At 39.6% G+C, this 23,992-nt stretch overlaps 1 protein-coding gene across 8 annotated transcripts; it reads left to right on the plus strand.

Moving 5' to 3' along the window:
* Positions 1-8,322: 8,322 nt before the first annotated feature.
* On the plus strand, positions 8,323-23,380 carry LOC109675089 (MAP7 domain-containing protein 3). 8 transcript variants are annotated; one of them, XM_074062528.1, is made up of 10 exons: positions 8,323-8,566; positions 8,784-8,882; positions 8,974-9,057; positions 9,873-10,033; positions 10,967-11,078; positions 13,097-13,186; positions 14,616-15,371; positions 16,629-16,704; positions 17,928-18,045; positions 19,239-23,378. In XM_074062528.1, exons 4-7 carry the CDS (start codon positions 9,884-9,886, stop codon positions 15,005-15,007), a joined length of 744 nt encoding a protein of 247 aa, XP_073918629.1. In that variant the 5' UTR covers positions 8,323-8,566; positions 8,784-8,882; positions 8,974-9,057; positions 9,873-9,883; the 3' UTR covers positions 15,008-15,371; positions 16,629-16,704; positions 17,928-18,045; positions 19,239-23,378. The 8 variants fall into 8 exon arrangements, with proteins under 8 accessions (XP_073918629.1, XP_073918625.1, XP_073918624.1 ...); XM_074062524.1 differs by lacking the exon at positions 8,323-8,566 and having other exon boundaries at positions 8,576-8,882; positions 19,239-19,356; positions 20,673-23,373; XM_074062523.1 differs by lacking the exon at positions 8,323-8,566 and having other exon boundaries at positions 8,576-8,882; positions 19,239-19,356; positions 21,477-23,369.
* Positions 23,381-23,992: the final 612 nt, after the last annotated feature.

A 23,992-nucleotide genomic window follows, 5' to 3' on the forward strand; every position in this document is an offset into this window, starting at 1 on the left:
AAGTGCACAGTGTGAGGACTGGATCAAGGAAAAAGTGGGAGACATGGGGTAGGAACTAAGAGCAAATAAGGGCCTATCAACTGAGGAATCTGAAGGCACAGTGGAAGGAATTGGGGCCCTGAAGTCAGATATATGTGCTCTTGAATCCTGGCTCTGCCTCTTTCTAGCTGTCCTAAGCCTGGGCAAGGATAGGCTCTGTGCCTGTTTCCTCTGTGCCTGTTCCCTCTGTGCCTGTTCCCGCTGCACCTGCTTCCTCATCTGTAACATGGGGATGATAATAGAAGCAAGTTCATAAAGCTATAAGGATTACATGAAATAACCCATGATAGATCTGTAGCACTATGGCCGCCATTGAGTGAATAGTCACTCAACAAACGACAGCTCTCTCTTCCTATCTACTATCTACTAGTAAGTATCTAAGACTTGGTGAAGCAGATTGTCACCACTGCCACACCCTTCTTCTGTGAGCTTTGAATTTCCAATTCGAAAAGGAATTTGGCCTCTTCTTCCTCCCCTGTCCCCATCCTAGTGAGCTCAGGCAATGAAAGTCAGCCCCTCATATGCTGGGAAAGGCCAGGCACTCTCTAAAATGAGATACCACAGAACAGCCTGCTGAAAGGAAGAGTGGGGTCCCTCTAGCCACCTGTGAAAAGGGAAGGAGGGGTACTGAAAGGTCAGTTGTAGACAAGGGGCATGCAGCTGTGGTAGGAACTCTCAAGTTGAGAAGATCGGAAATGACCAGGCCCAGAGGTAAGTCTGTATCACAGAAGGCAAGAAAGTGTAGATTTGGAGAAAGGAAGGGAAATGTGAGTAGCTTTGGCAAAAGATGAGTCCAGAATGAATCATGACTCTTCCTGTGCATCACAGCAAGCTGCAACAGACACAGAGCGAAAGCCAGAGGTGAAAGGGGAAAGAAGGCACAACCCTGTCCCAGCTCTCCGTGTGAGCGATGAGGCCAACAAACAGGTAGTTAGGAGGGGGACAAAAAGCCTCCAGGTGGCTGCTAAGCTTACAAGGATAGTGCAGTGCTGGGGTGGTGGTGGTTTAAATGTAAACTTGTTAGACTGGCTAAGTTATCTGAATGTTTATTAGATGGGAAGTCAATTTTTCAAAACTTCATCTTTTAATAGAAAAAAGGTGACAACTCTTGGACCTGTTATGACTGTGGTTTCTAAATATACTTGCTGCTGGTGTAGAAAATGGCCAAGCAGGAGAGAATTCAAGTTCTCTTCTGTACACAAAGACCATATGCTTTCCAAATTCAAGGAGGAGAGAAAACAAGAGGAGAGGAGAAGAGAAAGAAGGGGAGGGGAGGGGAGGGGAGAACAGGACAGGACAGAAGAAAACAGGAGAAAGCAATTGCCCTCGTTCTTTCCCAGCTCTGAGTCTCTTGGCTCCCAAATAAACTGCATTCCTCCCAAGCTGGTGGCTTTCAGGGCAAATATTTTTCTGAGAAATGTACAGATAGTCTGGTGGGGGCTCCTTAGGGAGCTACTGTAGTCCCAAGGAAATGTCTAAGGGTTCCTTGATATGAATTAGAATCCATGAGGTTTGCAGGCCAGAAAAGCAGGGCTTCCTTCCTCATCTCTTCATCTCTTTGCTGGGCACAGAGTAGGTAACTGGTAAAAGTTTAATTGAATGACTTATCTACTGAATGAAAGAATGACTGCTAAGTTTCACAGTAATCTGTCAAGGATGTTAGAGAGATGAAAGGATTAGCTATAGATTAAAGGATGCTTCACCAGCATATCAATTAAGGCAGTGCATGGACCTAGTTTGGATGTTTATTTAAACATCAGATAATGAGACAATTAAGAAATTTGAACACTGGTTAGAAAGTTGAAAATTTTATTTATCCTGGACAGTGTTTTGAAAAACTTTAGATATTGTCATCATTTTAAAATAAGAGCTATTACATTAATTCTGATTCTTTGATTATTTTGAAAAAAATGGGAGATCTAGCCACAGGTGGGCTTATCTCCCCACTCAGCGACCATGGGCTGCAATTTAGGCATGCTCACTCTCTTAGAGGTAAAGCAATAGTTCCCTGATTCCCTCACTGTCCTTCCACCTCCGGTCCAGAATAAGTGACAGAATTGACTTTTCCTCCCTCTGACCTCTTAGACCCATTTTAATTATTCACCTTGCTCCTCGAATATCCTGCCTGCTTTTGGTATTTGTGGATGTCTTATCTTTCCTCCCTCCCCCACATCCAGGCTAGATTGAGGCCTTAAGTGCCTCTAAACATGGAAAAGATTATGTATGGTGCCCCCCTATATGTAATTTCTGTTTTTGTTTTTTCTGGCAGTACTGGACTTTGAACTCAAGGCCTCATGCTTGCTAGGCTACTGCTTGAGCCACTTCACCGGGCTTCCCCCAACCCCAGTATGTAAGTTCTAATCAAATTTTGTTTTTCCAAGTGGCAGTGTTTACATATAAACTGAAGAGAAACTTTCAAGATTAAAAAAAGCGAACCTCCAGAAGAATTGAAAGAATATAGTAAAATGAAATGCACGCAGCCATCTAGATTGTAAACATTTCGTGTTGTCTGTCACGTGCTTTTATCTGCTTTTCCCCTAAACTACTCTTTCATACATTTTGAGGCCTTACCCCTAAATTCTTCTGAATGTCTTCCTTAAGAAAAAAAAGACATTTTTTCCTACACGATCGCAACATTATTCTCATGGCCAAGAAATCTGGCCTTGATGCAACATTACTTCTTTGGCATTTCATAGCCAAAAAGTCCTAATTGTGTCATAATGAATTCCATTGGAAGCTGTTTTTAAATCCAGGTTCTAATCAAGGATCAGGCATTGCATTTATATTTTAATCTGATGTATAACATATTTTTCAGTCTTTCATGATGTGGGCATTTTGAAGCATTCAGGCCAGTTGTTTTCTAAACTATGCCACAGTCTAGATTTGTCTAAATGTTCCTTCATTACTACATTTGAGCTCAACATTTTTGTAAGAAGCTACAAAGGTGATGTTGCATTTTTCCAGATTTTCTGTTTGTGAAGCTCCTGATAAGTTTGTCAGAACTGCACGTGGGTTTGTGTATGTGGGAGTGCTTTGCTGGTTTCCTAAACACAGGTGTGTCATAAAATAATCCTGGTTGCCATCATGGATCTCATACAAAGCAACTGTATTTGCTTAGAATCGGGGCTTCTGGTGCTTTAATTGGTAACATCCTCACCAACACTTATTGTCCATGGTTTAATTTGTACAAATCTGTAGGTGAATATGTTATCTGATACTTTTCATTTGTGTTGCCTAGTAAAGAGCTTGAGCATTTCCTTAAATGCTTATTGGCCATTTGTGTTTTCTCTCCTGTGAAAAGCTTATTTAGACATTTCACCCACTTTTGAAAAGTTGTATTTTTCATATATACTCTTAGATCTTCATGCATTGTGGATGATAATCATTTATAATTTTTCTATTTCTCAACTATCAGGAGCAAACTGTATCGCTCAAGACTAAGCACATAGATAGTATAGTGAGATGTTTGGGGTTTAAACCCTAGTACTGTCACTTGCTGTATGACTCTAGACAAATTACTTAACCTCTCCTTTGTATCCTCATCTGTCAAAGTTAGTGTAGTAAGGGGAACTAAATGAGTTAATACGTGTTGTGCTATGTGACACTTTGTAAAGAGTAAAATGAGTATTTGTTGTTACTGGTTTTTTACATTTTATGGTTGGATGTCATTTTGAGACTCCACAGGCTCATCAAAATGCTTTTCCTACAAGCAGTGTCCTGCTCCATTTTTTGGTGTCCTGCACCATACCTACTGCTCCAACCATAAACTACAACTGTGTGTCACACACACACACATTTAATAACTGGGGTACTCCACCTTGTAGGGGCAAGCCTCCATGAAGTGATGTAGCTCAGGCAAATAAGGTTTTTCCTTGTAAATGGGGAAAGTGTCCAGCAAGTTTAAATGGCCTCCCCTCAGAGCTGGAGAGGTTAATGCCAGTAGGTCTCCTCCTTGACTTTAAAGGTCCACAAACACACCCTAAAGAATTTTCTCTGAATTTTGAGACCGAACAGTGTCACAGTTTGTCCTGCCACCAGGTAAGAAAGTCTCTATCCATGGTGGGGACTCTAACACCTCACAGCAACCTATCTCCCTTCCATTCTCTCTCTGGGCCTCTCCCCCACAGCTTCGGCTTTTCTTTATTTAGTGTTTCAAAGACAGCAGACTTACTACAGACTTAGCAGGATAAATAAATAACTAAATAGATAGATAAATAGATAAGTGCCCCTGAACTGAGGAATGGATGGCGAAGGCTGGAATGTGACTGTGTTGCTAGGGAGAGGTGAGAAAGGGGAAACCGGAGCATGGGCAAGCAGGCTGCTGATTGGCTGGCGCCCGGAACGCGCAACAGGGCTAGAGCGTGGCAGGTAAGAGTTTCTTCAGTCAGTCGCTGGCCAGCCGGGGCAGCGACTGGGCCTGCTAAGAGTCGCTCTGCCTCGACTGAGGGTCCCAAGGCGGAGCGGTGGCTCTTTGGGCCCCGCCCCGCCCCGTCCCCCGGGGTTCCTGCCCGGACCTCCCGGGTCCCGGCTGCTGCGGCCCCAGCAGAGGCCGCGGCGGCGCCTGCGCGGTGCGGCCCCAGAGCCACCGGTGGTGGTTCCCAGCCTGGCTGTGAAGATGGCGGACCGCGCTGTCGCCAGCGCCAACGGCAGCTCATCCTTGCGGGGTACACAGGAACGAATGGGTAAGTGGGCCTGCGGCTCCCGAGGGGACTTGGGCCTTCGAGGGAGGCGGGGTTCCCACTGCCCCCGGGCCAGCTGGAGCAGCATGGCCGGCGTCAGAAAACTTTTCTCTGGAGTCGCCTTGGTCCTCCCTCATCCCGCGGGATTGTCCTGGGATGGGACAGTGGGGAGGTTGGGAGGGGGCGGGAGGGGAAACGGCCGGCCAGCGCTTCCAACGGCCAAACCGCCGATGCCGGTGGCCAAACTGTCCGTGCCAACGGCCAAACTGCCGATGCCAACGGGCGAACCCCCGCGGGCGGGGCTGGAACTCGGGGCCCCGCGTGTGGCCCCGAGTCACGCCAGCTGTTAAAGGGCAACGGACGTTCTGCTGCCCGGGATACCGCGCGCCAGGGCGGAGCTTCCAGGATTGGAAAGTTTGAGGTTTGCCCCAACCTGGGACGGGACGCTGCACCCTCCTTGTCAAGGTTCAGGGAGGATGGAGCAGGGGATGGGGATGCTTTGAAAGGTGACATGAAACTTGGCTCTGTGCTGATCTCCTGATTAGCATGCTGTAGCACTTGACTTCCCCCAAGATGTCACCTTCCTTGGGTCATCTTGCAGGCCCTAGGTTGAACTAAAGGAGAATCAGCACTTCAGAGTGCTTTCTCTTCCACACGTCTCATCGCCAGAGTACCCCCCAGCCCCCACCAAAAAATCTCGTTAATCGTATCAAAGTTTGCAGCCCTTCGTTTAGGAGATTGCGCTGGACACCTGGGCAAGGAAGTATTTCTTGCCCAAGTAAGGAAGATTGTAGCCTGCTTTGAAGACTCTCTCTCCCACCTATGCACTAGAATACATGATTTCTATTGACTTCTGTTGAAATCCTTAGGGACTTTTGCATGTGTAATTGACAAGGTAGTTTAGATTCACTGAGATTGGGTGGCCATATGTTACTAAAAATAGGAATCAGTTCTCCAAAGAAGGTGTCAGAAGCAAACAAACGGTTCCATAGGGGAAAATCAGTACTCCTGCTTGTAGCTTATTCATCTAGAGAGATAGAGTTTGCAATAAATTGTTGTATTCTTTGTTAATACCTAAGACCTTCTGATCTTAGTTTATTTCAGTGATTGAAATTAACCTGTACTCTTGAATTTACAGCATTTCAAAATAAAAACATAAAAGCCATGCAAAACAAAAAAAGGCTTAACTCAAAACCCTCCTTTACATTCTTGCCTCTCCTTCTACATTCAGAATTGAAAATATCCCATGTTAGACTGGAACAGAACTCCATCTTGATTAAAACTGCCCTCATGGTCTCAGCATTTTCCTGAAGGGGTCAAGAAGACAACCTTTACTAGGTCAGTTTCATCTCCTGTGGAGATCCTGGCTGATGAGTTAAAACAGTGTCCATTTATATGCATATGCATTAATATATACATTAGATATATTCGTGATATAAATGTATGGATATGTTTAGTTATGTTTCCTGTGCACTGGTTGTAGCATACCAAAGAAATGTGCTGGTGGAGTGACTGAAGTGATAGAACACCTGCCTAGCAAGGGTGAGGCCCTGAGGCCCTGAGTTCGAACTCCAGTGCTGCCAAAAAAAAAAAAAGAAAAGAAAAGGAATTCCAAAGAAATAGGCTTCTTTCAACAAACACGTTTTTTCCTATTTTTATACAGAACTTTTTTTTCAGTACTGAGGCTTGAACTCAGGGCCTATACCTTGAGCCACTCCACCAGCCGTTTTTTGTGATAGATTTTTTTCAAGATAGGGTCTCACAAACTATTTCCCCGGGCTGATTTCGAACCATGATCCTCCTGATATCTGCCTCCTGAGTGGTTAGGATTGCAGGAGTGAACCACCAGTGCCTAGCCAGAATTGTTTTAAAATACACTTTGAGTATTTCAACCAGATGAGCATAAGAAAGTTTGCTATTGACTTGTCACCTTTCCCTTCTTGTTTTTCTAAATTCACACATGATTTCTCAGCCTAGAATAAATTATGTAAAAAATACTTTGTACACATTCAGGGAAAGCTACTGAGATTGACAGCCAGATTCTCATAGAGTTTAGAGCTGGAGAACCTGTAAGGTTAGAAAATCTTGAACAGCTTCTACAAGTGGAAGGTCTACTGTAATGGCCAGCTGAATATTCTTTCCAAGTTGCATGTCTACTGTAATGGACAGCTATATATATTCTTTCCAAGTGGTCACTCATTGTAGATAGCTGGAAGTGGTAGAAAATTGTCCCCAGTTTTTATTATCAATTCCAAAGACATGCTGAGAGGTCTTCTGGAAGTATCTGTCAGCCTTGTGACTTTGTTGTTATTTTAGACAAAATTCCATGAACTCACCTATTTTTGTGGTTTCCCGATTGCATATTTCTTTGTTTTCCTATTAGTTTCTTTCTTAATGCTTTACTATCTCAACTCAAGTTGCTTTTTATTGTACAACTAAGATGTGGTGCCACTACTTGCTACCTATGTGATCTGAGAAAGATAGGTTTAGCTTCAGTTTTCTCATTGCTTTAAAACCATTAGCAAGGCTATGCCTTTTCTTTTCTCTGTTTCTTCTTTTTGTGGTGCTGAGGATTGAACTGGGCCTTGGCTGGAGTATGCTAAGTGTGCACTTCCCCAACTGAGCTATATCCGCAGCCCTCCAAAAGTTCCATTCTGATGCACAGTGAAGATGGAAGGAGAACCAGTATTTGGACATGTGACCATTCTAGGTAGAAAAATGTCAAGCAAACAAATATAAACTATACAAAGTGCCAACACACATCTCTTGTAAACAGGCAGAAAAATGATAAAGTTCAATAAAAGTGATGTGTAAGATTAGTAGAGCACATTTTAGGGAAATGTAAGAAAAACTACAGGATAATGCACATGAGAGTTCTTAACTCTTTAATTGAACTCCTTAATTCCATGTATGGCTGCATCTAAAATGCCTCACAATCCTGGGCATCTCTGGGAAGGGCCTGGAGAAGAACACTGAAAAATCTGTTTTATCCTTGTTTAAGAGCATAGGAGATACGCCCCTATGCTATTGCACACAAGTCTGGTTACCACATATTAAGAAAAACTAAATTAACGGTTATGATAGGTAGTTAAAATAATTAAGGAAATGTGTGCTTGTGCGGCAGAGAACTAATGAAGCCTGAGATGTTAGTGGCCACTGAGAAAAGCTATCTGGGACTTATTTTACAGTGTAAGCTTGAAAGTGACATTACAATTGTTGCCATGGAGATCACCATTTCAAAAGAGAGAAATGATATTTTTTGTTCTCAGGGGTCTAACAGCTCAGATAAGTTATGACCCAGCTAAATTTGAAGATTAGACTCTTGTCAGCTTTCTTACTACTTCAACTACTGGCAGTTTCGTGTGCGCATTTAGTTCTCCTGCTTAGAAGTATGAAGGACAGGAGTGTGTATTTGACACAATTTAGCTGACCATAAAGACAGTGTCTCTCAAAATGTACAATTTTACCAGATTATTTAACGGTTTTATTAAATAGAAATAACCTGAGAAGTAGTTATGATGGGAATCATGAACCAAATTTGGGCTTCCTATGCCCCCGATTTAGGTGATTTATAAATGTAGTACTTAAAATTGGGCCCATTCTCTGAGGACCTCGCTGTTAATGCTTTGTTTCCAAATTCGGATCCATAAATTCTTAATTTCTTATCTTCTAAATTCCCAAATTAGGGTGAAACTTAACTTCTTTCTAATTCCTTGCCAGCTCAGTTTTTCCGATACTTGGTGAAAGGTATTTATTATCGACTCTCTACTCATCCACAAGTTTGTGCTGCCACTGCTATTAACAACTCTACTTGTCTTTATGAGCACAAATACCTTGGCACTTCCACAGTAAGCACTTTTAGTTCCTTATGAAAGCATTGCTGAGCATCACAGGTACTCAGTATGTCTTTTTTGTTGACTCAGATTAAGTAGTCATGATGTTACCTTATAGAAGTGATCCAATCCTTTATTATCAGGACACATTTGGCTGTGGTTTGCCTACCCCTTGGGTTAGCAGTTTGTATTCTTAACATCTAATGCCTTTCCTTATCTTCCTGTATTCCAGTTGCTGTGTCTCAAACTGACGCAGAAGAAAAACGTCAAAGTCGCATTAGCTCCTTAGCTACTCAATCTCATAATGCAAGACCAGCTTTTAAACCAATGGGTATAATTTCTGTAATGCTTCGATTGATGTCAAATTGTTGTATCTTTAAAATTTGATATCGTATTAACATCTAACTATATTCTCTTTGTAGTAACCGATAGCTCTGTTCTTAAAAACGACATGAAGCAAAGATTAGCAAAAGAACGTAGACAAGAAAGAAAATGACAAGAGGAAGGTATATTTTGTTTGTGTTTTGTCCATTTTTTTAGTTTATTGTTTTACATTTACCCACGTGTATACAGTGTTCGGGCATATTTTAGAAGGTATATATTAGATGTTTTCCTTTAAATCAAAATGAATGAACTTTATGTGAACATTTCTGAATTGGTTTCCCTTGCTTTTCCTAGTGCTCAAACTTTTTCAAATGGAATATAAATAATCTTTGTTTTGATTGAGGAGAAAGACAAAGAGTACTGTATTGGAAGAGTATTTTACAACTGCGTAGATAATCTCCAGGTTTTCTTCAGGAAAAATTTGAATATAGGAAAACATGTACTTCCATGATAGGGTATACTACTACCTTCATTAATATAAAATCTGCGTGCTTAATACTGTCCCTATAGATGAGGATTGTGAAAGTAGTTTCCTAATAGAAGGAAGCAAAACATATATTCTGGCCATGTGTTTTTTAAGCCTGTATTTTAAAATATAGCATATTAATCTGGTGGAGTTTGACTTGATCTGAAGTCAGCAAAATTTTACATGAAAGAAAACATTTCTTGTTAATTTGGAATTTTAGTTTGGCCAGAATGAAGGTCATCTGGCTTGGACACTATAGTTCTTCAGAGTTAAATGAATACCTAGTGAAAAATGGTTCTGTGGTGGCCACCTGTGTTTACTTACATAATTAATCTTTAGTTACTAGCATAGACTGTATTGTTTTAAGAAAGAGAATGAGATAAAATAACCTGTTCCTTCTACGTGTATAATGTGTAAAACTTAAATATTTTCTTGGTTCTACACCTTGAAAATGTATTTGGAATATTTCAGCCAATAAAGAGATGCAACTCCTTGAGAAGGAACGGAAAGCAAAACTTCAGTTTGAAAAGCAACTGGAAGAAAAACAACGGAAGATAAAAGAGCAAAAAGAAAAGGATGAGCGAAGGAGACTATCTTCAGAAAAGAGAAAACAGAATTTAGAAGCTGAAACAGTGCGTACTTCTGCAGCCTGTCTGTCTCACTGCATTGCCTGTATCTGAAATACTTTTTTCTTAGCCCTTGTCCGCCTTTCCTGGCCCTTTGGAAAGGAGACAATCTTGATACTTCCTGTCTTTGTTTCCTTCCCCTCAGCATTAGAGGCACTCGCCCTGTCCTGGTAAGGTCCAGGAACATAGACCCACCTAACTGCCTTCCAGAAACAGAGCCCTGTCTACCTTCAGGATGTAGCTCACAGGATGCCTTTGGTCTAGGGTTTGCTCTGAGCTGTTCTCTCTGCCACCAAAAAGCATACATTGCTGTCCCATTGCCTAGAGGCTAAGGGCAGATCCCACTGCCTCCCTTCCCTGACTTGTCCCATCTGATTTTCTTCCACCTCTAATTGTCAGAGCACTTGCTGTCCTGTCTAGCTCTCCCTCCCTTCCCCTGTCCCTTCTGTTCCTGCCAGTCCCTTTCCTGACATAGTTAGCATTCACTCTCTTGTTTTGTGGCACTATTGCTGCCTTTTTCTCCCTCTTTTTTCTTTCTTTGGTATCTTGGGCATGCTATTATGAGGCAGTGGCTTCATTATGTCCTTTTTTTTCTCTTCTGTGTCCCTTCAGTTTCTTGTGTTATTTATTCTTGGCATCTGGCTATTCTGTATGATTTTCTCTTTTTGACACTACATTTTTCTCTTGTAGGTCATTCCACTCCTTTACTCTGAATATGCTTGATTTCTTCTGAATCTGGCATGCTCTCTGTGATGCCATTCTCTCTGTCTAGTCCAGTTAATCTTAAGTGTCCCTAAATAGATCTGGGAGTGACTGACTGACACACAAAAACTTGTACTTGATAAAGAAGTTTGGCGAGGGGCATGTTGTCTGAACTGGAAAACTTATGGTAACCAATATAATGAATATATTAAAAGTATTGGCATTTATTTTTCAAAGGAGAAATATAGAGCTGCTGTTTCGCGTACTATGCAATGGAGTACTCGTTTTGATCAGCGATCAAAGAGATGTTCATGGGACGGTTCTACTGAGAACACTGAAAATAAAAATGGTAAATAATATGATTGCTAAATTTTAAGTTCATTAGTGTTCATATTTAAACATTGGCTTGCATTTTCAGGAAGGTTTTCATCTGTATACACTAAACAAAAATGCAATACACAGTAAATTTATATTTAGCTATGTCATATGCCAATGCAGAAGAAAAAGGTGAGATTTTATAATAGATTTTAACTCAGGATACCCTAAATCTTAAATTTATAATCACCATAAAGATGCCAAATAGTTACACAGCTTATCCAATGCATATTTTTTGAGGTACTAGAGATTGAACCAAGGACCTTGCACTTGCTAGACAAGTACTTTACCACTTGAGCCACAGCCCTTGTCCCCTTTATTGTTTTGTTTTTAGGATAAGGTCTCACTAATACTTTGTATAGGCTGGTCTTAAACTCTTGATCTTCTTGCCTCCACCTCCCAAGTAGCTGGGATTACAAGTGTGCACCAACACACCTGGCTCTCCTGTATATTTTTCTTAAAAAAAAATAAACTGTGTACCTTCTTTACTATTGTCGCAATAGAAATTTCCCTGTACCTGAACATAATTCTACACATTTTCATAGAACACAAGTTAAATTTGTGTAGTTTGAAAGGAATGATCACTTGAGCCCCCAGGAGTTTGGGGCTAGTTAGGCAACAGAGTAAAACTCTGTCTTCAAAAATCAGTAAGTAAATACAAAGCAAATACCACTTTTGTGCCTTGTGAATTGAAAAAGCGTAGTAACAGGTTGAATTTTAAAATGTATGTTTTACATTATTAGATACGTTGGCATGTTTTGAGCAATGCTGACAGCTATAAAACTCTACTGCAATAAATGATACTGGGTGATACCATTTAAAGTGTAATTAATTGTAGCTGTGGTTATCCAAGTAAAAGAGAGTCTAAAAGTATTTTATAGTTGTCATATCTTGAAAAGGATTTCTGGGGCAAAAAGAACGTTTGTTTTGTTCAAATTTACATTGCTGTTTGTTCTCTTAAGACTCCTACAGTTTTAACAATGAGCTTGAAGGGTTTTTTATTTTGTTGCCAGTCTGAGTGCAACACATTTTCTCTTGTACTTGTCTGAGAGCAGCTGATCCTTTTACCACTCCATCCTCACTATGCTTTCCCAAAGCATTGGATTCATTCAGAGTTAATGTTAAGGAGATTTTTCCTAGCACCTTAGTTGTCATACAGCAAAAATTAATTTATTATTCACCAACTAAATCCTTTAGAAAAATCAGGTAATATTAATTACAATATCATATATATGTGCTTTCATTTTAATATATCTCAATTGTTCCACAAGAGTTGACTATGTTTTACTATCTCATTACCTTCAGGAACTAACAAAGATTTAATATACTGAGTCAACAGTAGTGTGGTTTCATTAATGTGTCTACTTGCCATATTAATGAGACATGTAAGCAGAAGGGACAGGTGATGACTTTGAAGGTAGCAATTACTTAAATTGCACTGAAGGAGCAATTCCAAGTCATCACAATGTATTTTAATTTACAAGTCCCCGGAAGAGAAATTCTCTTTTAAACAGATATTCCTCAGCATCAAAGCTAGAATATGCCAAGTAAAATGGAAAAGTGTCTACATGAAGCAGGCTGTTTCCCTTATGAGTGGTTGGATTGCATAAGTTGTGACATCAGTATCAAATGCTAATGCTCATGTTTGTTTAAAAATAGTTATGACTAATTATAAATTACTTTTAGTATTAGACACAATGGCTTGTTGTGTAGTCCTAACATGGGAACTCTGGTGTTGTCAGATAATATCAGACATTTTCCCTCTGAATTTTTACCATTTTCTAACTTTTTTCCTTTTCAGAAAATGGAGTAAAGTAATTTTAAGTTTGGGGGTACACAAGATCTCTGTAATCTCTTGAAGTTAAATAAATTCTTATAAGCAGGGGTAGAGAAGATTAAAAATGTTTGATAAAATGAGTAGCTGACTCCCGAAATAATATATTTAAGTCATTTTTGAAAAGAAAAGTAATACTCCTTTGATTTAATCTTTAGGAAAAAGAGAACTTAAAAGAAGCTCATCTCTGAATAGAAAGGACAGAAGAGAGCGCTCTCATGGTGACAACCAGTATGTGAACAAGCCAGGTGATTATTTCTCAGTACAATTCATTTTTAAGCATGTTTATTAGCATATAATTAGTTGTACAGGGAGGTTTTATTGTGACACTATATACCGTATATGCTTACCATATATCTTGGTTAGATCTACCTCCTTCCTCCATTATTCTCCCAAATCCTGCCACTCCCTTCTTAAGACAATTTCAACAGGCTTCATTCTTATGTTCATACACATATACAAAGTACTTCGACCATATTCACCGTCCTTCACCCCTATGTTCGCTCGCCCCTCCCCCATTAATACCTACCTCTGCATAGGACCTGTTTTACATTCCTGTCCTTCGTTTTTTAAGTGTGTATTCATTGTTTAAAGGCTTTTCGTTGTGGTATTTCACACATGAATATATTATCTAAGTACATATCTTAAGTGGTGGCTTAAAAGTGTTATGTGGCCACACTTTGGAGAAAGCTTCACTCTTTTGCCTCTATGATCTTTTTCTTGTTTTCACTGCTTGAATTTTTATTCCCCCACATCTCCAATCCCCTCTGTTTTTCAACAGCTTTCAGTAAGTTGACTTGTGCCACCTTCATCACTAAAGAGAATGTACTTCAGCATTGTTCCCCCTACCTTTCTCTTTCCCTCTTCCCCCATCCCCCTCATCCCATAGACAGTCCCTCAAATACAGTCATGGCTGACTTTAGCACACTAAAGTGTTTGTTTAAAGTAATTTCTTTTCAACACCTTTTCCCTAGTACTACCCATTTACATGTGTTTCCTTGCTTTTGTTTCATACTGAGCCATTCACTTACCAGAAGACACTCTGCTTAATCGATTCAGGTTAATTCCTATTAGAACAAATGCCATTGTCAGAGGGCTCTTCGTAAACATGATAGACTTACTGGAGCAAAATATTTACAACAAAATTCATTTTTTTCCATTTTTGGCAGTATTGAGGTTGAACTCTGATCATCACTTTTGCTAGGCACACTCTATTGCTTGAGCCTCACCTCCAGACCTTTTTCCTCTGGTTATTCTTGAGACAGGGTCTTATTTTTTGCCCAGGCTGGCTTGAACCACAATCCTTCTGTTCTCTGCTTTTACACTTTCTGCCATATCTGGGATGACACACACATGGCACCACACTCAGCATTTTTTTCATTGAGATGGAGTCTCAAATGGCCTGAAACTGTGGTCTTCCTGATCTCAGCCTCCCAAGTAGCTAAGGTGACAGGTGTGAGCCACTGGTGCCTGGCAGCAACTCTGTTTTTGGTGTTGCTTCTGGTTCTGTACTGTGTCTGTGATGCATTTTCACTGAATACTTCCTGTGTTGTAATTCCTGTGATTTGCTAATAGTCTCTTTTCTCTGTTCCTGTCTTATACTGTCATGGTATATTGTTTTTATCTTGTGAAATTTCTGACTTTATGGAATTTTCCTCTGTTCTCATTCAATTACAGTCATCAGCAATCATGTCCTTCGTTATATACAAGTGCCAGTTCGTAGCCACAGCAGTGATGAATTGAAGACTTCCACCGTGCTTTCTATGTTAAGAGTCAAAATGAATCTTCACACAAAGTTAGATATGACTCCCCTGGATAAAGCAGACACCCCTCTTGAAGCAAATATGAGCATATCCCCCAAAGCTAGCATGGCAATACCATCTAAGCAGTCAGAAGTGCCACCTGAAGTGATCGTGGAGGTGCCCCCCCCAGGTGAACGTGGAGGCAGCCCCCAAAATGAACATAGAAGTGACCCCCAAGGAGAATGTGGAAATGCCTCCTCAGGGGAATACAGATGTGCAACCTGCTGTACACCCCATGGTGAGCATAGCTACTACTCCCATGGCTAGCATGGAATCCCCTGTGTTAAGCTTAGACTCATTGCCTTTGAGTGTGGAATCATCCCCATTGGTGAGTGTGGAGGCATCACCAGTGGTGAGTTTGGACACCTCCCCTGAGACCAGCATGGCTATATCTCCTGAAGTTGGCATAGACCCAGCTAGCATGGAAGCGTCCACTGAGACAAATGCGGATGAGACCAGTGTGGAAGTCCTACCCGAAGTTAATGTAGAAGAGAACTTGGAAGCTCATCTTGAGGGAAAAGCTGGAAGATCATCAGACGCAAGTATGAAATGACCATCTAAGGATAGCATAACACCTCCTAAAGTGATTGTAGATGTGGCATCACAGACAAGTGTAGACATGCCATGCAAGGTGAGCATGAATGTGTATCATAGGCCAAAACAAGTCTCCAGAGGTTTGTCAGGTGCCTTGTAGTGACACATTTCCTAGTAACATATATGCATTTTAGCCAGGTCAGATTTTATAACATAAGTAACTTATTGTTTGTGGCATTCTGCACTCCAATTAATAAATTACTTCAGCTAATTAAAACTTCTCTGAAGTTTGTTGTACCAGCATTTCACCCCAGAGATGAAATATTAGGTAATATTAGTAAACTTTTAGTAGAAGATAGAAAACATAACAGCTTATGTGAACTGTTTCTAAATTCTTGAGGAAAAAGTTTTTGAGAAATGTTCTAACCCTTAATTAAGATTCAGAAGTTGAATTAGGTTTTGAAGTAAAAGATTTCCTTTAAATTAATTGTTTCTGTTCTCTACTGGAATTGTGTGATATAACTTCTTAGTCTAGAAGAAAGTATCTTTGTACTTGTTTTTCATGCACTAAAGGGAAATTGGGGGTTTAAGGAAGTAAAATTTTTTTATGTATGGTACTGGGGCTTGAACTGAGGGCCTTCACCTTGAGCCACTCCACCAGCCCTATTTTTGTGAAGGGTCTTTTGAGTAGGGTCTCCAAACTATTTGCCCAGGCTGGCTTCAAACCATGATCCTCGTGATCTCTGCCTTTTGAGTAGCTAGGATTACAGGCGTGAGCCACTGGCACCTGGCTATAATTGTCTTTTATGCAGAATATTTTTCTCCCCAAAAGAAAGCTAGCTACAGCAAAATAATTGCTAGTAATGTCTTACCTTATTGCACCAATCTGCTCAGAAACCAGAACCGAAAACACAGATTTCAAACCCTGTAATCAAAAAGCGTCCATCATCACACATACCTTGTTATAAATGGCCATCATCTGCCCGTGGGTGGCATTCACCCTCTCCAGTATATACTACGTAAGTAGCCCATTTGCAACTATTCCTGGTAGGTGCTTTCCCAAGACACATTTCATATCAGTGTCTCGTAAGGGAAATAAATACTATGCGTATTTATTTTGTCTATTATAAAAATGCCCACATTACAATATCATTACCTCATAGTATCAAAACATATTTTATGAAATCATATATTTAAAATAAATTAGCACACATTTGGTACTTTTTCTCAGCAAACAGTCAAAGGAACCATTCGTCATCACCTATTCCAGTTTTACCATCAATATCAGCACATACTTCTCTGTCGTACAAAATAACACCTGTCCAATGTACTGTATTTGTGCCAAATGCATTAGGTTCCATCAGAAAGAAGAGAAGAACAGTGTCTACGAGTAAATCTGAGGGTGATGTCCAAAAACACAATCTGTGAAGGTAAGCTTATTTTAGCAACACAGAAGATCTTAAGGTACTTCGGGAATGGTCAGCTTCATTTCATTTCCCAACTGAGAGGACTTTAGGGAATGATCTTTATTTCAGATAAAGAGAATTGAACAACTCACTGGTCCACTGGACTGTTTCTTTTCTACTTGCTTGCCCTTGTCTGAACTGCTTACTCACCTACCCCTTTGCTTTTGGAAAATCCGTTTTGGGAACTGCTAGAAAAAGCACAGGTTGGATGAGAGGGTTTGTCTAGGTAATCCCCGTGGGCCTTTCCATTTCCAGTATTGCATGGTTCTTGCAGAGAGCACAGCTAGCTTATCATGGATGAACAGGTTTGAAGATGTAAGTCAGTTTCCATATATAGGCCATAACATGTGGTGTGCCTTGGTGTGTGCTGGATGTAAGTTCCCGAAATTGTCACATTGCTTTTTTTTTTCCTAGTTTGCCTATCACATGTATCCTTACACCTATAGACACTACTTAAATTCAAACCTCCTGGGGAATTTTACTTTTTTAAGGAATTCCACCTTGAATTCTTTGTCACAAATGATTTTATTACAAACTATTCATTCTTGATGTGTCTTAAAATTTTCATTGTCACACATTATTTAATTAAAACAAAGAAATCAGTTACCTAGACTAAAATATTATAATGTGCCTCCATGTCTTCACCTTATTTTCCTGATAGTGTTGGTTTCTTTTGTTACCTACATCTGACCACTTTATGATAACCAAATGTATATGCTGTTGTCAGAGTTCCGCTAAACAGTACTAAAAAGCATGCACAAGTCTTCACATGTATGCCAGTTATGTTTTGTTTAGTTGAGTAAGGCTTTTATTCTTCATTTGGACTTGGTATACCCTTGGCTTCCCCTATATTCAGTATATCTTAATCATTTTTCTGATATAATCATTTGATTCAGCTATCTCAAAATGGCCATCCTTGTTGCATTTTGGAACGAGATCTTGTTTCAAAGAAACAAAATGTTAATTCTGTCATCGGGGGTTGGCGTGTGATTTATAAATTTTGGCCTATGCATCATTTGGTTTTTTAATGTTTTCAGCTGTGTTGTACTTCCTTGTTGGACTGAGAGACAGTAAGTTCCCTAAAATAACTATCACATGTTTATTTAAACTGTTTCACATGTTTATTTATTATCAGTTGGTGCTTAAATAAACACATGTGTTTATTTAAACATGATCTTATAATAAAGGCTCATTAGGAACCTCAAGGCTGGAAGAAGCCCCCAAAGTTTTGACCAAAAATCACCATGTCACTCATGAAGAAGAAGACAAGAAAGAAGACAAACCACATGACAAAATGGAATCTAGGTCAGCACAAAATCATCCTTTTTATGCTGTAACACTTTATTTTATTGTAGCCCAAATTTTGAAAATTTTCTCTCAGGTTGCAAATTCTCCAAGAGCAACTTGGTTTTTTTTCAGTGAGGATCAGAATCTCTCATTGCCTTCTAGACAAGTAAGGAAAGTATAGGCAGCATTTAAAGCCTTTGTAAGTGGCCGACCAAAGAGGACCCTGAGTCCTCCATAAGTGTTCTTTTAGTTTTTGTACATGTGCCAATAATGTACATGTTCTAGGAGAAGGCATAGAGAGATTGAAATGACGTCCAGGGGTCTGTCTCTCAGCAATAGCACCTGAGTGACCACACATTTCTGTTTGCATTAACTGGGGTCAGCCCCTTACTTTACTTTTTTTAAAAAGTGTAAGTTCAGGATTTGTAACCCTGAAAATTATACTTACTCGTGTTTTACCTTGGGTGCATTCCAGTGACCTTCATGACACCTGAATCTCATTAGGCCAGTGAGTCACTGCTGGAATGACATTGTATGGTCAGCAAATGTCATGTACAGCCAGCTATGTGCATTTAAACTTGAAAGAAAGGCTCTTCTGTCTTGAGGCCTATTTTGTCTTGGGCGCTATAATGTCATTCTCTGTTGACTGCCTGCAAGAAACACCTGTAGTACTGACTTTATTTTCAAGTATTAAGTGTTCTTAAAATACAACCCTTTACTTCCCATACACTTTATATGGGCTTGGAGAAAGGAGGACGTTTAGAATAGCAAGAAATTACAACTGGAAAACTATTACTCATTTCCTGGAGCACCGTTAGACCCACATCTAAGTTACCCATGTCTTCCCCGGGTAAGATTGGGTGTGAGATGCTGAGGGAATCTGACTGTAAAACAGATAAGGACTGATTATTTCTCTCTTGCATGTGTGTCCATGTATGTGTTTTTGACGGTGCAAAGTAGGCCAGTACTTGATAGAAATCTCTTTACATTCCCGTGCGTAGTTTCCCCTACTTAAAAAGGATGAATTAGTCCTATATAGTAACAACACAGACAATGTAGTGAATCGGTATAAGTTATGTTAGTACACACAAGCAATTTCGCTATAAACATTCACATACTACTGCATGCTGTGTGTGTGTGTGTGTGTGTGTGTGTGTGTGTGTGTGACTAAAGTAAATACTAATTTCTCTATATGCTCTTGGTGTTACTAGGAAAGAAGACATGGCAGATGAAGAACCAGCAGAAGTACAAGATGAAGATGGATTTCAAGTACAAGGTTTAAAAATGAATAAAGAATTCCAGCCAGAAGATGATCACGGATTTCCCCAGGTTTGCTGGTTTGACATACTAACAGTGGATAAGAACTAGCAAATAAAGTTCAATTGAAACCCAAAGCAGCAATTGGTGTCTTTGAGCACATGTAGCATTCATGGCTGCATCTTTACCTTACAGTCTCACTGTTACCCAATACCACTGCAGGTCAATTTCAGCCATCCTTGGCAAAGTTCTGAAGTGTTTCTCAGGGGCAACACACAAAAGCAGAAAGCAGCAGATTATAGATTAATAGTCCTATAGTTTAAAATCCTAATTGCTTACACAGACTAAATGTCCCAGGTCAGTTTTCCCCATTGTGCATTCTGTGATGCCACACAGGGCGTTCAATTATACTTTGCCTCCCCCAACAGGAGAGAAAGTGAGATATTACAAATGCCTTATCAAATTGACCACCAGGAATGGCTCACCCTTCTAAATCCAAACCTCTGGGTAAATAAATCCCCAAGCTGAGTTCAGACTATACTCATTTTGAATTATTCCCGTAGCTCAATTTATTTTCTCAGTTTTCACGTATCATTCATTAAACTGCTTACAGGAAAGTTTGATAAGTGGTTGTACACACTTCCTCAGGAAGTAACCTTTACAACTCCTCTGAGCTTTTGAGAAATGGAAGAATTTTGGATCCTGTTGCCTTGTAAAGGGATAGTTCTGTAATCATTTACATTTAAAGAAAGGTGGTCTAATATGCATAATGATAACCATGACAACTGGAAGCTTCCAGTTAAAACTTAACCTCAGTCTTTACATTTTAACTAATGCTTTAAAAACTGATAATCCTCGACTATGATACATATATTGTATATATAGGAATCCTCAATCAAAATATTATCACTATTTAACTTTTTAAACTAATGTTCTCTGATGTCACTCAGATATACTGAGATTAAATGAAACCCACTAAAAACTATTAAAAAGGAGAAGGGAGGAGGGAAGGTGACTAAGACTGTAATATACATGAGGTGATTTTGACCACAATACATTACACACACGTTCTAAGTATCACAATGGGGTCCTTTTGCATAATTAACTTACACTAATAAAAATGTTTTAAAAATATTTTTACATAAATTTCCTAGAAAGGGGATACCAAAATAAAAAATCAGGAAGCTGTGGAGAAACACAAGAAGGGACATGAAAGAATCATGTTACAAAATTTGCAAGAAAGATTAGAAAGAAAAAAGCTACTCACTCACTGTCTTGGGGTCATTGTGTTGAACAATGTTGAGCACAAGATAACAGAACATGTTTTTGAAAAACACAAAGCAGATGTGTGTTAGCCCCTGACTGTTCTACTATATTCTCTTATCAAGGAGCTGACTTCTACACAGAATTGACCATTCCTCTCCTCATGGACTCTTAGTGGTTATTACAGCAGTGCCTCAACATGTCAAACCTTTGGGAACAGTGCTTCTTTGAACAGAGTACCTCCAGTCTGGTAGGGGTTGTTGAAAGTTAGAGTTTCTTCTAAAGTAGACTGGAATTTGCAACTTCTATGTTCGAAAGAAGTGAAGGCCTCTGGTGGAGGGGGCGCAGGGGATGTGTAAGGTAGGGCCACATTTTGTGTAATTGATGTGACTAATCTGGGAGACCTGGCCCAAGTGAGGTGCCTCATGCCTTCCTGTTGCTGAGATGGCCAGGGAACCACCACCTTCTTCACCTGCCTCCTTTTCCCTCCGCTGCCCCGTCTTCTCTTTTTAGTGTCAAAATCTTCACTGGGTAGCACCGTTGAGGCACCATAGTTTCCTTAATGTCAGCTTCCGGAATGGTCTAAGACTAAGATCCTATTGAAATCTCTGCTTGGTTTGCAAAAATATGTGCTTAGTCTAAGTAATAAATTTTCATGTGTATGAAAATAGGAGTGAGAAGTTGTCATTTTGGGTGTTTGTGGTGTCATAGCAAGCACAGCTGCTGCCATTCACACAGCATCTTATAGTTGAAACCTGGACTGGAAGGAGAAACCCAGCTGTTGCCCCAGGTCTTTCATTGTTTAAATCTGTGGTTTTGGAGCAATTTCAAACATTGTCCACCTTTGCAAAATGGAGATAATCAACTGCTCGAGTGCCACTGAGTTTTAACCTCTTTTCATGTTTGAATTTTTATTTCCCTTTAAACAGACACTTAAGAAAATCATGAAGTGGACGAGAGAGACAGATGGGAAGGTAATCTCCACACTCCGACCACCAGTGTGCAAGAATTCTTCTTGCTTCACATTCTTGCTAACTTTTTCATTTTTGCCAATCTGGTGATAATAAAATAAAGTGCATTCGCATTTCCCTGGTCGTTAAAAGGTTTGAGCGTGTTTTCCTATCTCTAGCTCACTTTCGTGTTTCTCTCCAGTGAAATGCTTGCTTAGGTCTTTTTGCCCAAAACCTTTGAGTTGGTTTTTCTTTTTCTAACTTTCTTATAGTTCTTTGCATGTTCTTGATAATGCTCTGTTTTGGTCGTGTGTTGGACATATCTTCACCCAACTTGTGGCTTGTTTTATTATCATCTTATGCCGCTTAGAAGCTCCTGGTGCTAATGCTTTTGCATTTATTAACATTTTCTGATGACTAGCAAAGTCAAGGGCCTTTCTCATATGCTTACTGGCCATTTAGAGATCTACTTTGGTGACATGTCTTTTCAAGTCACTTGTCCATTTGCCTATTTTGTCACCTGCCTTTTAGAGGTGTGTGTGTGTGTGTGTGTTTTACCCACTCTAGTTATGAGTCCTTTGTATATCTGTGGTACAGGGATCTTCTCCCATATTATAGTTAGCCTCACTCTCTTAATAACTTGTGATGATCCAGGTGTTCTTCATTTTAATGAGCTCCAATGTACCCTTGTTCGTTTATGGCAAATGCTTTGGGGGTCTGTTTCATAATTAATTGTTTTGCCCAACACCATGTCTTTTGATGGAGCACATGCATTCAAGAAGTGTTTTCTCTGGATTCTGTACTCTTTCTATTTTATATTACAGAACTGATTTTCTGGGGCCAGGGGTGTGGCTCAAGTGGGTAGAGCACCTGCCTAGCAAGCACAAAGCCCTGAGTTCAAACCCCCCAGGGCCACCAAAAAGAAAAAAAAACTGATATTCTGCCTGTTTACAATTGCCAAGTTCTCATCATTCCTATTATTTCTAAAGGAGCATGAGAATGTAGAATCAGAATGTGATTTCTGAAAAGTGCTGGGAGTCACCATGTCAAAGTTCATTCGCGACTGGAGGCGTGACTCAAGTGGTAGGGCACCTGATTTGCAAGCACAAAGCCCTGAGTTCAAGCCTCAGTCCCACCAAAAGAAAAAGCATACGATGAATGTATTTTGTATTCATATATGAAAATAAAAGAATGAAACCTGTTGAAATTGTTCTAAGAAAGGAGAGAAGGGGGAAGAGGGAGAATGATGGAGGAGGTAAATCTGAGATGTGTTGTAAGCACATATGTAAATATCACATGTATGCTTAAAAAAAGTTCATTCATTTCTTGCCATGTTATAACACACCATTATTAAGATCACCAAATTAAGAACTGTGACTCAGTTTTGTGGATCCTGTTTTCTCCAGTGAGGATATAAGCATTGGTCATACAGAGAAGGCAGCATGAATATCTCAGTGAACTCAAAATTAGATCTATGGGTATTTTAAAATTAAACAAAAATGATTTATCTGTTTGTTTTATTTTATTTAGTGGATAGGGGGCAAGTATATAGGTGAGTTGGAGGCAAACTAAGGACACTTTTGTAGTGTATTTTTCGCTCTGGGATCATCCAGTTCACACAACACTGAAGTATATCAGTGCTTGTTGACGCTCGAGACAAGACAATACATAAGCTATGGATAATATCATGGGCCAACACACTACCAAAATAAAGAAATAAGAACAAAGCAAAGCTAAACAAAATAAACAAAAACACTGATACTCTTGTGAACAATATTTTAAAACATTAAATGTCAAATATTCAAATTTCTATTGTTAATGGCAAACATTATAGTAAATTGTTTCAAACAAAATTAAGACAAGATTTCACTATCAAAATAGTTATTGGATTTCTAAAAGTGTCTTTGAAAGTATTTTCCTTTTTATCTCTTTGTTTTTCTCTCAATTTGTTTGTCCTATATTGAATCCATGTCCTCAGTTTTGCTTTTTTAATGTACCCAAATATTCTGTTCCTCTATTAACTGTATTTCCTGGTAATAGCTAACTGCATTAATTCTTATTTGATTTATGCCTTCTTAGTAAATATTGTGTTTAGTAGGCAGGTACTCTACCACTCTAACAGCCAATTTTGTATTTGTTATTCTTTTAAATAGGCCCTTAATTTATGAGTGGGCCAGCCTGGACTGAAATCATCCTATTTTTGCCTTCCTGAGTAACTGGGATGATAAGCACATACAACCCTGCCTAAGTATACTGACTGGCTCAGATGGGATCTCAAAAAGTTTTTACTGGGACTGACCTCAAACCATTATCCTCCCAAAGAGCTGGAATTACAGACTTGAGCCACTAAGCCCAACCTATATTTTCTTTAATATGTACATATTTTTATGTACTGTCCTTTTGGATTAGGTTCCTAAAACAATTGAAACATTTAACTTTTGCCATCTAAATTAAAATAAGAAAGTAAAAATAATACAGAAATAGTTTTAATTGGC

The sequence above is a fragment of the Castor canadensis genome, chromosome X, assembly GCF_047511655.1.
Source record: "Castor canadensis chromosome X, mCasCan1.hap1v2, whole genome shotgun sequence".
Taxonomy (NCBI): domain Eukaryota; kingdom Metazoa; phylum Chordata; class Mammalia; order Rodentia; family Castoridae; genus Castor; species Castor canadensis.

Bases quoted from the DNA above. Each gene is read 5' to 3' on its own strand.
- LOC109675089 (XM_074062528.1), top strand. From the start codon at position 9,884: ATGCAACTCCTTGAGAAGGAACGGAAAGCAAAACTTCAGTTTGAAAAG. The intron at 10,034-10,966 runs GTGCGTACTTCT...TATTTTTCAAAG, and splicing joins AGAATTTAGAAGCTGAAACA to GAGAAATATAGAGCTGCTGT. The intron at 13,187-14,615 runs GTGATTATTTCT...ATTCAATTACAG, and splicing joins CCAGTATGTGAACAAGCCAG to TCATCAGCAATCATGTCCTT.